This window comes from Cryptomeria japonica, chromosome 4 (genome assembly GCF_030272615.1).
Source record: "Cryptomeria japonica chromosome 4, Sugi_1.0, whole genome shotgun sequence".
Lineage (NCBI taxonomy): Eukaryota > Viridiplantae > Streptophyta > Pinopsida > Cupressales > Cupressaceae > Cryptomeria > Cryptomeria japonica.
The window spans coordinates 355,779,963-355,794,977 of NC_081408.1; the positions used below are offsets into that span (position 1 = coordinate 355,779,963).

The 15,015-nt window shown below is 33.7% G+C and overlaps 1 protein-coding gene across 1 annotated transcript in view; it reads left to right on the forward strand.

Annotated features, from left to right (window-relative positions):
• The first annotated feature begins 875 nt into the window (after positions 1-875).
• The window catches only part of LOC131063646 (oligoribonuclease), a 38,474-nt gene continuing 24,334 nt past the window's right edge, over positions 876-15,015 (forward strand). Inside the window, exons 1-5 of the mRNA XM_057997545.2 lie at positions 876-1,333; positions 6,497-6,573; positions 6,995-7,076; positions 7,226-7,281; positions 12,563-12,649. Coding sequence (XP_057853528.1) covers positions 1,192-1,333; positions 6,497-6,573; positions 6,995-7,076; positions 7,226-7,281; positions 12,563-12,649 — 444 coding nt within the window. The 5' untranslated portion in view covers positions 876-1,191. The remainder of the gene's footprint in view (positions 1,334-6,496; positions 6,574-6,994; positions 7,077-7,225; positions 7,282-12,562; positions 12,650-15,015) is intronic.

Consider the following 15,015-nt stretch of genomic DNA (forward strand, 5'->3'; position numbering starts at 1 on the left):
AAGATCAAGAAATAGAAAGCAATTGTGTGGATGTCCTAAGTAATAGTGTTGAAATAGATGCTATTAATTTTTCATGAACCAAATCAAAATGTTCCTAGTATGCTCTTTTGAAGCAAATGATATTCAAATTATGCTTGTGGATGCAAGATGATGTGAAATGAATGTAATTGAATACCTTCAAATACAAATAAATAGAAATAAATTAACAAACATATGTTAAATCAACTCACAATGGCTAGTGAAAAATGTGTGATTCAATTATACAGGAATCTACATTTTAGAGAAACACATATAAGATCCATAGTCATGAGATCAAATTAGTGTAATAAAATACTGAATTGTGTGTTCAATTATAAAAAATATTGAAGCTTGAATAGTAAGAAAAACATGTAGATATAAATAATATGTGAATATATGAGAATGCATGTATACTAGCATACCTATTTATAGAGGAATATATGAATACACGGAAAATATTATATTTGTAAATCATTCCACTTAAAATATCATATTGTAATTAATATTAAATTATTAAATTATTATATTTTAATATTTTTATTAAACTCTTAACCAAAACAAAATATCTACCATGATTATGAATTGATTGATTAGTTAAATTGAGAGTGAGTAGTAGTTGAGAGGAGAAAATAACTTCTAATTTTTTTACTTTTCATGCATTTAAATGTCATCAAATTAAATACAGCACGATTGTACATCTATTATGTAAATGTAATACATGTTCGACATAATTAAAAAATAAAAAAAGAAAAACAAGCCCAAACTTTCCACAAGATTATTTCATTTAATAATATTTAGTTATACCTTTTAATGACAATAATATATATATATATATAATTTTTTTTTTCAAAAAACAAGGGGGGTGCTCGTACAGCAGCGATTCCAAAAAGAGCAAAATTATACGGGCAGTAGTTTTCTTTTTTGAAACGAAGGATGGGTTAATGAACAATAATATCTCAGTTCTATGCGTCTCTTGGCGCGAAGCGATCGTCAATTTTTTTAGCGGGGTGAAGTGGCATTGGTTCATATTTACATTCGGCAAGCTATGAATTATACGACGTGAAGAAGAAGCCATCCGAGGGTAGGTGCGAGATCATGTGAAATTTGGGTTCTAATCCTCGGCTATTGAATATTTCACGCTCTCACCTCTACTCAAGCAGTTTGGGCAGTTCAATGGATAGAATGAGCAGCAATTCCTCAAAGGTGTCCCTCGATTCTGCGGAGAAGAGGGACGGGAATGGCAAGGACTCTTCTTCACACTCATTCACTCCGCCACTTAGACGCCCTCTCGTATGGATTGACTTGGAAATGACAGGTACTTCCTCCATTTTAATTTTTTTACCTGTAATTCTTCTTTATTTTCAAATGAGTAAAGCTTTAAGCTAGCACATTGTTTATAGGTAAATATCAACTATTAATTTAGCGTGCATGCTATCAAATTGCTAAGTCGTATATTTTGGAAAATCAAATTTTGAATTAGCGGTGGCGCAAACAGGGGGCGGCCATGAAAATAACCTAGATTTCACCCTCACAGGCATGGAGCCCTCAGTATGCGTATTTGGGGGTTTGGCTAACAGAGCTTTGGATACCTAAAGGATAGCTAAAAGTTACAAGTATAATAGAACTAGCTCAACTCAAAGGTCAAGGGCTGTTCTTGTGGCTAAGCACTTACAGTGGTTATATTGCTATTCCTTAAAACATCTCAATGTAAATAATTACTTACAGAGGTTATATTGAGATTCCTTAAAACATCCAATGTGAAGTAATGTAAATGATTACTTACAGAGGTTATATTAAGATGCCTTAAAACATACAGGTCAAATCCCAGATAATGAAAAATTCCAGCTAAATTATTTGTGAAGTATCATTATTGTTATTTACCAAAATAGCTTAACTGTTATAGAAGTAGGCAGCCACATTGTTGCAAGCTTTGCAAGGGACTCTCAGCATGAGCAGCACCAAAGCTGCAGTTCATGAGCATTTACATTCAGTGATTGAGTGTTTGGCAAGAAAAAGTCGAGTTGCCTGTTACTCTTATGCTTGTCAGGTTGATCATTTGTTCAATTTGCTCGACTATGATTAATGAGCATGATGACATGTATTGAACATGCAAATGCATTTCAATTGATGATGTGCATTCCATTCAAATGATTTTTCTTTGCTTGATTCATATTTTTATTGTCGCTTTCTATTAAGTAGATGTATCATGAAATGTGAAGAACCTTTTTTTGTTGTTGAGAATTTGAACATTGTATGTGCTTTTGTTCTCATATTTACAACATCATCCTTTGCAGAATTACCAATGAGAGTTACTGTTATACCTGTTATCATTTTATGTGTCGCTTCCATCCTTTGCAGAATATGTTTTATGACTCACCTAATGGATAGCGGCAAATCTTCACCAACAAGATGATTTTTCTCTTTGTTTGAGTATAACTCCCCTGTACAATAGTTTCTTTTTAATTTTTGTGCACTTTTTTACAAGAAAGCCCAAAAGGAATAGTTAAGTAAAATTACGAGATGGGGAGACGAGAGAGGGAGAAACCCCAAGTGGAGTAAATGTGCAAAGGAACACCTTTCAAATCATAAAAGTGGACCTTTTCAATGATTAAGAGTACATAAACTAGACTTTTGTAGACATATTTGACCATTATAATATGATGAAAAATTCAGTGGACTACTGGGTGACACATGGAGACTGATTTGTAAGTTAGGTGCCAATCAGGGGCCTTATCTATTGGGTGGTAGAGTTGATGAGGAGTGTGGACTATGAAATCTCATTTCGGTCAGATCAACTGTATGTACTATGAATCATGAGTGAAATTATTGTTGGTGTTGGAAATAAGCCACACCCGGACCGACGATGGACTGGTCCAAGAGGGGCCAGTAGCTCAGTGGTAGAGCACTCCAGCAGCGTATGGAAGGTCCTAGGTTTGAGTCCTAGCTGGTCCATGTCTCAACATGGTATCAGAGCCAGGTCCAAGCTAGGAGCCCCAAGCACACGAGAGGTGTGGCTTAAGGGGGGTTGTTGGTGTTGGAAATAAGCCACACCTGGAATGACAATGGACTGGTCCAAGAGGGGCCATTAGCTCAGTGGTAGAGCACTCCAACAGCGTATGGAAGGTCCTAGGTTCGAGTCCTAGCTGGTCCATGTCTCAACAATTATGTGCCTTTATATGAAATGGGGAAATAACTTTGACAAGAGTGATTAGTGAAAAGCAATTCTATCTTGGAAGTTTTGTACATGATAAAGCTCTACAACCAAGTTGGAAATAATGGAATCTAAATTTGTAAAAGACCCTTGATTGCCCCAAAATAGAGCAATTGAGGTTCTACCACTCTTTACAAAATCAAGGCTGATAGTGGGCTCTTTTTGGGTACAATCATGCTATTGGGCTACTATAAAACCTCATAAACCTCTAGAAATGACTGGGTCTAGATGCAAACTTCTCACTGATTTTGGAAGGTGTGGCAGTACTTGAAGATTTCAGATGCTATGAGCGAGTATCTTTCTTGAAAATATTTCCTATTGTTTATTCTTCAAAAAAATCCAATACTATTCCATGAGTAAACCTTTAAGAAAGCTTTATCCTGCTTCAAACAGGCTGAAAAATGAAATCTGGATGTAAAAGTTTTGCCAAAAAGAGTATATGTAATCAATAGGCGAGAAGCAGAGAAAACAAAGGTTTGAACTTTGGTGCAATTTTACATTTTTAGCAAAGGCTGAAAAACATGATATAAAAGAAAAAAAATCAGTAAGTTGGATATTTTGGGCTCTTTTGCTCTTTTTAACATTTTTAATGAAAAGTATTTAATGTTAAGATTTTTGTGATTTTGAGTGCTTACTTGTTGATTATTGTGTTTTTAGAGATGTGGAGACTTTTTGACACTTTTGTATTTTGGGAAAATCGGTCTTGTGCAGGCAATTTTCATTGTCTACTATGGTTTAGGGACTTGGGAGGCCTTTTTGGTATTTTCAGAAATTTAGTTTTAAGGGATTCAAAGTCTTGTTTTTCTGATTTTACAATGCTCTATGAGAAAAAATGGTTTTTATTTGTCATTTTGGACCTTTGATGGAAGGGTTCAAATGATGTGGGAAATGGGAGTGCTACACTTTCATAGGGAGAACCGTGGCAAAGGGGAGGGAAGGAGTAAGCAGATTAGGGAAGCAAGTAGCTCTTTAGCAATGTGTGCAAGCGGGATAAAGCAAGGTGGTTTCTTATCACTAAGATGCATAATGTAGGATTCATTATCAATTATGAAGACCTTGAGCGCTTATGTTTTTCTGAATGTGGGATTAATGTAGGTAGAAAGTGATTAAAAGGTTGCGGTGAGCCCAAGTGAAAGGTTAGACAAACTGTGGTGTGCGAACAAGTGATCAGTGTGTTCAAAGTGTAATGCAAATGAGAAATAGCATATTGTGCAGATGGGAGATGAGAAAGACTTCTATTTGAAGACACTTCATGTAAGAGCTGGTTTGAATATAAAATAAAATAATTACCTAATCTTGTTCAATGTGGTATTTTTCCCATGTTATGGACTGCAATTGAAGGGGTTGGCTGCCATGGTCTATCATACAACAATAAAACTCATTGTGCATATTGCACTTGATTTGGTATACCTCTGTGATACTGCAAGAAGATATGGTCCTAGATTCCTCTTGGTCAACTCTCTTAGCATTGTACTCGAATTTCCATGACAATCTGATTTTAGTTAATGAAATTGATTGCTATAAAAGTTTTTAATTTTCCCTAATAACTGGCATCTCTCCAAAGAATAGGACCCTTCCAATAGGGGACAGTGAAAAAACTATTAAACAGTCAAATTCAGCTTGAAGCCAAACCTAGAATCACTTGGAAAAAAGGCATTTTCAAAAACATGCTCAATTGTATCATCTGCAATATAAACTTTTTGATGCATTGTCCTGATTTTTAATTTTTGATGGAACATTACCTTGAAACTCTATGCTTGAAAGAGGATTGTACTTTCCAAATGGACAGGTACAATCTGCAATGGTGCATTTCCCTCTATTAATCTTATGTCAAGGTAGCAAGGGTAGTGCTTTGAGCCCTTATATTGGGGATTCTCAGCCCATTCAATCCCTGGGTAATGGCAGACTAAATCCTTTGTATCCGACTTAACTTTTTTTTTTGATTCTAGGAATCATTTTTGTCCATCCTCTAAGAAACGTTTCCTTACATTGTATGGCTGCCTGTCATGAAAGAATTTAACTACCATCCCCTATAATTGGAGACCACAAATGCCAAATTCAATAGCCCTCTGAAACTCTTCTTACTCAAGAAGACATATGCTCAACTTGAACAGAGAGTATGAATCATACTTTCAATCAGCATCAGTTATCGTGTTTTTGGAAATAGGATAACTAATCCCATGATGGGTGGATTGTTGAGAAATGTTTTCTATAACACATTTTAAATGCTACTTTGTTCGGTATATTGTTCTCCCAGCACCTTTTGGTGCTTGGTTCATCATATAGCATAGAACCAAACTCCATGTGCTTGGCACAAGACAAGTTTGTTGCTTTGTAGTCATTTGTGGTTGGTGATACCTAAAACATACTCAGTTAATTAGAGAAAACCCTCATTTAAATTCGAGACAGAAATGACTAAATGTATGATGCTTTTTTAAATAGCTACATTTTTTCTCATAAAATAATATGATAACACTTTGACTGTTTTGGAATTGCATCCAAAGGGAATAATTAAGTACTTTTTTTCTTGAGCTTTTCAACATTAATGATATTTGGGAGTTGTCGATGCTTATTTCTCTATCACATGTACTACCTGTTCCTTCACAGTGATTGATGATGGGACGAGTGACTTAACATTTCAAGTCCAGAGAGTGATACTTGATAATCTATAGTTTTCAGCAGCATTTGTTCTTTGGGTTTCTTACCCCCTTCTTAGCTAAATGTACTAGTTTCTTGACCACTTGTATTGGTGCTCCCTTCTTGTTTTGTATTTCTTTGCTTTATTTTTTCCCGTTTGTAGGGCCTTTCCAGGTTCTCTTCCTAGGACTTTTGTAAATTGCTGTACTCTTCAGTCCCATTGGCCTACTTTTCGTCATCCAAACTTAATATAGCATTCCTTTCTTTCTTTCTTTCTTTCTGTCTACTTCTTGCTATTATTGATTTTTGGCTTTTTGAGTAAATCCTTATTATGACCTTTCATCGTCTATTAACAATATGTGATATTATTGAAAAGGTAGTAATAAATAGTATCCAGGATTTTAGGGCCTTCATAGTTTTTGTAGTGTGCACTTGTATGATTAAATATTAAGCTACTTTACATTTGGAATGAATTCTTTCAAATGTCATTCCTTCTTATTGGTTGACTGTATGGTTTAATTTCTCAAGTAATCATTTCAACAAGATGTTTGTTAAATAACAAGGTATATCAATTTGTATGTGTAGGTACTTTGACTAATGGAAACAGAATGACATGTCATTTGGATGCAGGTTTGGATGTTGAAAAGGACAGAATTTTGGAGATTGCTTGTATCATTACTGATGGAAAACTTTTTGAAATGGTCGAGGTAGAACTACCATCCATTTCATTGATTTGGTGTGGTTGTGCACTTTTACTTGTTCTATTTGATTGTTTGCGGTATCTTTATAATTGAACTCAACTCTGTCAGCTTTTCCACATCTCTTCCCTTGAACTATGATTGTAATAATAATTTCAGGGATTTTTTATTAGACTTAGACTAAAGCATGCCATAATAAACAGATTTGAGTCCTATGTTTCATTTTTTTACCCTATATTCTTAGAGAAGGATAGGAATAATAGGCCTTTACAAAGAATTTGTCATTGATATTTTACAAAATCTATTTTTCTAGTTAATTTAGACACAGTACTTGAAAGAAGAAAGATGTGGCCAATATGTAGCCTTTTATGACCTTTATATAGTTTAGTTCAAACAATGAGATTGTGTGGTATGTTTTACATGCTTACAGGGTCCAGATCTAATAATATATCAACCTGAGGAATATTTGGCAAATATGGGTGAATGGTGTCAGGAGCACCATAATGCAAGTGGTGAGTGTATGGTTGCTTGTGTTTCAATAATTTAAGCCTTTTTTAATTTTCAGTTAATATTGGCAAGGTGCCAAATTGTCTTTTTCTGTAGCTTTCAGCATTTTCTGCCATTCATTGTATAAAGATATCTCACACTTTCTCCCACACAGGACTTGTTGAAGAGGTCCGAAAAAGCAAAGTGACAGAAAATGAAGCTGAGCAACAGGTTTGATTCTTAAAAATTAATCCTTTAATCTCTCTGGGAGGGAATTCACATATACTAAAAATAAAGTTGTATAGTGACACAGCATAAACGAGACAAATCCTTTGGGTATCAAACCAGATGAATGGACCCTGAATATCATGAGTATAAATCTGATCGCTTAACAAGGAATAAACCAGAAACACACCTTTCCTTGATGACATGTAAATATAACGGAGGCAGGAAGTTGGATTGAAAACTACTATGAACAAATTGAAGTTCAGTGATGTGGTCTACTAATAAGATAAAGCGTCAATTTTTAAGAAGATAATATTGACTTACCTGTTTTTAAATGTAATGGTCACATCTTGTATCCTAGATAAGTCTAAGCTCATGAAAATCATTACATTATGAATGCAAAGACTCCTGGATCATGTAATAAAGTAATTAGATGGTATAATATAGGGAACACAAGCTCATACAGTCTTTAAGTACTGATAGGATGTTCTATCAAGAATTCCTTGGTATAAAAATATTTTATTTTGGAAGGAAACCATAGTAAGCAATATACAAAACAGCGGCTACCTAATCTTAAATCTCCATTTTTCAAGGCTTTGATCTCTGACGTAATACTCGGAATTTGGCATTACGGCCACACCATGTAGCAGCCTCTTCTATGACTTGCTTCAGTTGAATAGAATATCTATTTTTTCTTGAGAATTTGTCCTTTAAAAGGACTATTGAAATGATTGTACCAAACTGGCCTCTTTATGTAGAGGACTCTAGAGAATCACCATTCTTATGAATGTTTATAACATCATATCATGTACAACATAACTCAGATGCAGAGTAGCCAGATACTCCTTAGTCCTTTGTCCCTCCTTGGGCGTGCGTATCCCTCTATCTGAAACAGATACGTATCTGATAGAGCCCGGATACACCTTAGATGCTGTACCCATGCATGCCCAAAAAACCTTAATTTTCCAATCATGCCAAATACTATGTGATTTGATTTTGTAAAAATTTGATGTAAATCTTCCTAAATTTAATTTAGAAAAACTTCTTTCATGCAATTTACAAAAAAATAAAAATGGTATAAACAATACTTACACCAAAGGAGAAAGACAAATGAAATGTTTTTCTATTTCAGCGACCCAGTATTTTGGGTTCTTCCAATGCAACTCTACTATTTTTGGGTAGTGTAAATTGTTAAATCAACTTATAATTGTTTATGTAGCAATTATGTATCTATATTGCTTTTGAAGTAATGAAAATCTCCTATAATAACTTGGAAAATTGTGTTAAATATGTGTATGTGTTTTTTATGAATGTTGTATCCAGCCATACCCATATTGGGGGCTCAAATGGAATAATAAGGTCTAACTGTCTTGTTACCATCCAACCTTTGGAATAAGAAGTATCAGAATTTGATAGTACTTCCACACCATGCAGCATTCTCTTCTATGAATTGCCTCAATTGGATGGAATTTTTGTAAGCTGCCCAATTGGGCATGGGCATGGGCATATATATATATATATATATATATATACCTACCTTAACAAAACCACCATAAATATTAGTTTGGAGATGCATATCTAACTTATGTCATAAATTTAATATTTAATACAAGCACTTCCAGACTAACAAACTGATTTTATATTAATATGTTGATTGTATTTTAAAGAAAAAATAAGGTATGATAATACGATAATTCCTCTGCTATTACTTTTTCTGTTCTCATTTTACATCTTTTATGTCTTCTTCCTCCTGTCTTTTGTGAAATCTTTTAGTCTTTGTTCTTCTAACATGCCTTCCAAGTTTTTCTTTTTCTTTTCAATCTTTAATTATTTGAACTATGCTCCTTGTGAAAATATATAACAAATCAAATTAGTTGCAGTCCTAAGTCTAAGCGGATATAATTAATAATTAAGCCATAATCAACATAACATCAAAATCATGAAGAACAATGCGATATAAATCCATTAACACCAAAGTAAAAATTTATATGCAAACAATTTTTCATGAAATAAATATTATTAGCAGCACAGAGTATTTGAGCAAAAAAGAGTATGCATTCACATCTTTGTTCCTAGCGTTTGTGTTAACTTATCAGTAATGGTTTCATGTTTGTCACTTCGTGTTTGTGTTTATATTTTGTGCCTTTTTGTTTCACATAAAACAAGTGAGATTGGCGTATGCAAATGGAAGGAAGGAAATTTCAATGTTTAGGGTTTTTACAGAGTCAAAAAGTGAACAAAAAATCAGTTGACATCAACACTGATGCCTGGAATTGGTCTGGAAGTGCCATGTCACCATTGGAGTTATGTGGATTTTGGAGCTGTTTGATGGAATTGTTTCATCCTGGGAAATGGTGAAACTTTGGATGAATCTGTAGGAGATTCCAATATGAATCTGCTTCAGGGACATTTTGTGTCCAGAATCAGCATGATATCCCGCTGATTCAGCAACTTAGGTTTACTTTTTTTTCATGATGCCTTCTCTTTTAAGAACAATAGTTTTTGTAATGAGAGTACCAAACTGGCCTGTTTATAGAGGAGTCTAGGGAATTGCCTTTGTAATGAATTATTTATGTTATGTACAACATGACTGGAAGAAATATGGAATAGCTGAGATTAGAGTTCAAGTCAAAATATTTTATTAACTTACTTGAGCCTAAATGCAATTTTTTATCTTTAGATTCAATAGTTGATGCGTGTTTTTGCATGAACCAACTTAGGTGGAACTTGATTGTTCCCTCTTAAAGAGGAATGATTTCCTGCAATGGCCAATTACCTGTTGGCATTATGTACCTACCTCAACTCAGGGATTGTGTCAACTTGCTTCTATTATCAGGGGTCTGCTGGTGTTGCAAGAATGCAATAGTTAACTCAATAGACAAACAATGCTTTAAAGTTTAATGCTCTGAAATTTAACTATTAATTTACAGAAGGATTTGCGATAAGTTCAAAATATATTTGAAAAGTTTTAACTAATTCTAATCTATTTTAATACCAAAGAAAAAGCAAAAGATGAGATAGGGAAAAGATGGAGAGATTCTGTGGAGAAAGAATATTTCTGTTGCTGATTTCCTGCAATTTTTGTTTACAAGCTTCCCAAATCCTCAAACCAACTGCACAGCAATCTGACTTTATCCTCTGATATAACTGATACAGATTTCTGAGGTTTTGAATGCTAAAAAACGCCTTCAATATCACCGACCACAGTTATGTGCACAAATGACTCTCAAAACTCAGTTTTAAAACAAAGATTAACCACATTCATACAATTAAATTTGCACTATAATGCATATGTCAAAAGAGATTTGTATTATGAAGCTACATGGCAATAAAATAACAGATATTACAGACAACAAAAAACTAGCAGAAAATGCCAAACCAAAGTTTTTTTATCATTTTCCAAATTCTCACCCACCCCCCTTTCTACATACAGTTTACCTCATATTTATAGCCTCCTTTAAGGTGCACTAATTGATTGCAGAGCATTCAGTTACAGAAATAAATTGCCCATGGCTTTCCGTTTTTTGGTAGCTGTTGAAATTTTTAATCTGATGATTTTTTAGTATTTGGGGTGTCTAATTCAAGTCAACAGCTGATAATCTACAAGTAATCCAATTTCTAAGGCATTGAGAGAGCACCAGCTTACTTTTTTAACAAAATTTACCTGCATACTCTTTGATTCATATCCTTTCTTCTTATCTTAATGGTTTCAAACAAATCTGGCTTCCTAACCTTACATTTTGTTCAATCTTCCATTATTGTTTCATATTTTCTTGCCTTCTGATTTATTCCTGTTTTTAGTTTGCCTTTTTCCAACTTTGCATTCCATTAATATTTTGCATCTGTTGGTGATTTGTGAATGTGATGATACTAAAGAGTATCATTTCTTAAGCTATTACTGTATCTGAAGATCCATCTTGTGCTATAAACTACTTCCTCATGCCATTGCATTTTCTTTCTAAATGCAATAATACAGCAAATTCTGATTCATAAATTCATCAAGTCTGGCATTTTCTTCTTCCTTTCATTGAACATGTCTTCAAGAGAGCAAATGGGATGTTGAATGAGAATATTCATTAATGAACGTTCAAAAGTCTGTTTTTTCCTCTGATTCTCAAAAACAATAGGAGGGATTGCTTTTTAATCCTTGAATGGAAGACATGGACCTTGCAATAGCAAACAGAATACCCATCCAGATGGAAGAAATTCAATCAGCACAAGGCTCTAATTTTAAAAAAATGCAGTGCTCTGTTTGAAATCTTGCCTCATAAAACATTATATTTGAAAAGCAACACTCCTAGTAAATCTTGCTTTTTCAGCAGTGAAAACACACACAATCTCTACTTGATATTCATCTTGATAACATTTTTAATCTTGAACTTTGGAACAGTGACTTTGAGTATGCCATTTTTATCTGTGCTTGATCTAATAACACTTATACACTTTGGGAGGCAAGTGGATGTGGCTTCTTTGCTGCCATTGAGTCTGTATCAGACTGTACTTCCCCTTTAGTCATCAGCATGATTAGAATGTAAAGAATTAACTAGTACATATATCAATTGGTGTATTTACATTGGAGGGTGTGTACATGAGATAATTAAGAGAGATAATATCTTCCACATGTAGAGAAAAATGAGAAATGTTTTCTAGTCCCCAGGTGACCTTTAATTATGTTGTATTTTCCAATATGGATGAGTTCACCTGCAGTTGAACCTGTCAGCAAGTTCTTATGTGGTTGGACATGTTGCACTATTTTGATTGCAATTGAAAGCATCAACTAAAGACATTTTTTCACCTGTTTTCCATCTAACTCTGCTCTCGACACATGATTGATCTTTCAACCACTTGACTATGAGAATATTATTAGAAAATCTGGGATCATAATCACTGTTCAACAATTGTGAAATCAAACTGCCTGAAACTTGAGAAACCTTTACCAAGGGTATTAGTATAAGTTTGATACTAGTACTCCATCATTTCATGTAATTTGTAGCTGAAAACGGTTGCAGATGACAAAATGTCTGAATTGTGCAAGGGATTGGCTACCATTCTTTTTTGATTTCCTCCATGTAGCTTTTAATTAGCACTTTTAAGTTTTATATAATATAGTGCAAAGAATCCTTCACTGGAAAAGCCACATCTTTGGTGGGGGACATTATAGATAAGTTGATAACTTATCGATCTATAAGTTATTTTGGTATTCATTGTTTTTGCTGGTTTCAGAAATTGTATTGTTTAGCATCTAGTGTTCATTTTTGTTTATCTAACTTCTTAATATGCCTTGCAGGTTTTGGAATTTGTTAAGAAGCACACAGGTCCTGTTCAGCCTCTTCTTGCTGGCAATTCAGTCTATATGGATTTCATGTTCCTTAGGGTATTATATGAATTTCTTTATCCTTGTTTTAAAAACTTGTCATCATCTGCAGAAGCAATTTCATGTGTGGTAGATGCATTGTTGTTTGTATTATTTGTATTATCTCGTTTACCCATCTTGACCATGGTTTCCACATTTGTCACTAACTGGCCTGGACAATTATGTAGAAGGAATTATATTTAAATCGATAAAAGTCAGAAATACATGCACTGATATTTGGAACACATTTTGTAATTGTTTTTGCTTTGATAGTTAAGTAATTTTTCTGGTGGTTAATGCAGTCGCTATAGACTCAATTTGCGCACCATCTTTCTGAGTTTAGAATGTCCTTGTGCATCCGATTACTAGATTCATTGCTAGTATGTTAACCTACATGAATTTTGTATGTCTTCATTAAGAGTGGATCTTAACTATTGGCACTGCAGCCAAGATACTTAGCATGCATGGTAAGTAGTAGTGGCTTATTTCAGCAGGTTCGAGTTTGTGTGTGAGTTTGGCAAGGAAAAAGTTCAAAATTTTTCTGTCAATGATAAAATTAATGATTAATTTTGAAGAAAATAAATTTAACTTTATAACTGATGATATTAAAGTACATATTAATATATTACATAATTATTTACTAATATTAAATGTTAAAATGTTTTTGTAAAAAATTAATATTAGCCTTAGGAATTTAGGACACTAATACAGTGGTGGAGCCTTTGTTGGAGCATGGAATAATAAATAAAAGTCCTATCCAAACAAACATTCCATGCGTATACTCACTTGCCATAACTTATAGATAAAGTCACTGGTTTATAATTTGTGTATCATATAATTGAATATTGTTAAATAAAAATATTCTAACACTGATTTGACAAATTCTCTTGCATAATGCAATTGCATGCATTTTCACCAAAGATGCAGCTAATGGGTGGAAATATAACGGAATCAAGGGATGCTTTTTAACATAAAACCTGTGAAAAATATATGTGAGGGCTATAAACAACATGAGCAGGCTGCATATATTTTCCTATATAGATGTAATAAAAATATATGAAAGAAATGAAATTGGGAAAAGACGAGAAGGGAAAAGTGCAGTCATTATTTTCTGGCATGGGTTGCAGGGCAAGGAGCTTAACTAGGAATGAGAGTAAGCTGGCACAGGTGTCAGGGCACTGTTGAATCTTGCAGTTGGAGGTGGAATTGAAAAGCAGTGATTTTTCATTTGAACTTCTGCCTTGGTGTAGGACGTGTTCTGATGTGTTCCCCTGGTGGTGAAGTGTCATCTGTGGTTTCTCCACGTGCTAACTCAATGGCTCCATAAAGGGACAATTTTTTGTTCAATTTCAAACAATTTGAAGGGTTTTTAATAATATTCGCTGAATTTTGAATTTTTATATTAAAATACAGTGAACCTGGTGACCTAGGTAGTAGCAGTTGAGAAAACTTACTTATTGTGATAAACTGGTGAACACTTTACAATTCTGTACCTAGCAGGATAAAATAATATCAGATACAAGAAATTCCAATTGAATAGGGACAAGACATAACACCATTTGAAGTTCAGAAACTCTTTCCCCTTAATGGAATATTTTGACCTAAGGAGTTTGCTCTCCTCTTCTTATTAGTAATAGGATTGTTGTTATAATATTATGCTTGAAACGAATGCTTCTAGAGATTGGTATAAACATTACAAAGGATACTTCAACTTGTCTTACTATTCCTATTTCACTTTCTGATCCTATTTCATTTTTTTGCAATGCATATTTCTCATATAATATGCTTATGTTATTGTTCGTATTATTTTAAGCAGTCCATTCATTTTTTAATTTGTGTTTTCACCCATTAATATAATTGAAATAAGTATAGAAATTTTATTTTATATAATTTGACCACTGAATATTTTTGAAGATTTTGTCGTAGGATTTACCATTTGTTATCTATGGAACTCATATTTTGGTCTGCTGGACACTTTTCATATTGCTTGCTTCAATCACCTTTCTCCTCTACTTTCTTTGTTTCTAAAGATGTGAAGAGTTTAAAATGATTACTCTTAAGCTGTTTGTGTTTTGTATCATGTTATTCTTGTCTTTCAACATTTCTTTAGTTTTGGAATATCTCTGTATCATTAATTTGATCTGTTACCTGAGATTTATTTCTTTATAATTATAGTAATCATTTTAGTTCCTTACTATCATTCTAAAATCCATCTTTCTGAGTTCCTTCTATACCTGAAGGGCTTATTGTGGTGACTTAAGGGGAATCATGTTGGAAGTATAAAGTCCACTGGAAAGGAACAAGCGTGATGACAATTTATATTTAAAAGTCTGAAATTACATGTGCTACAGGAAATGCAAAGGAATGAGGTTGAGGAACTATCAAAG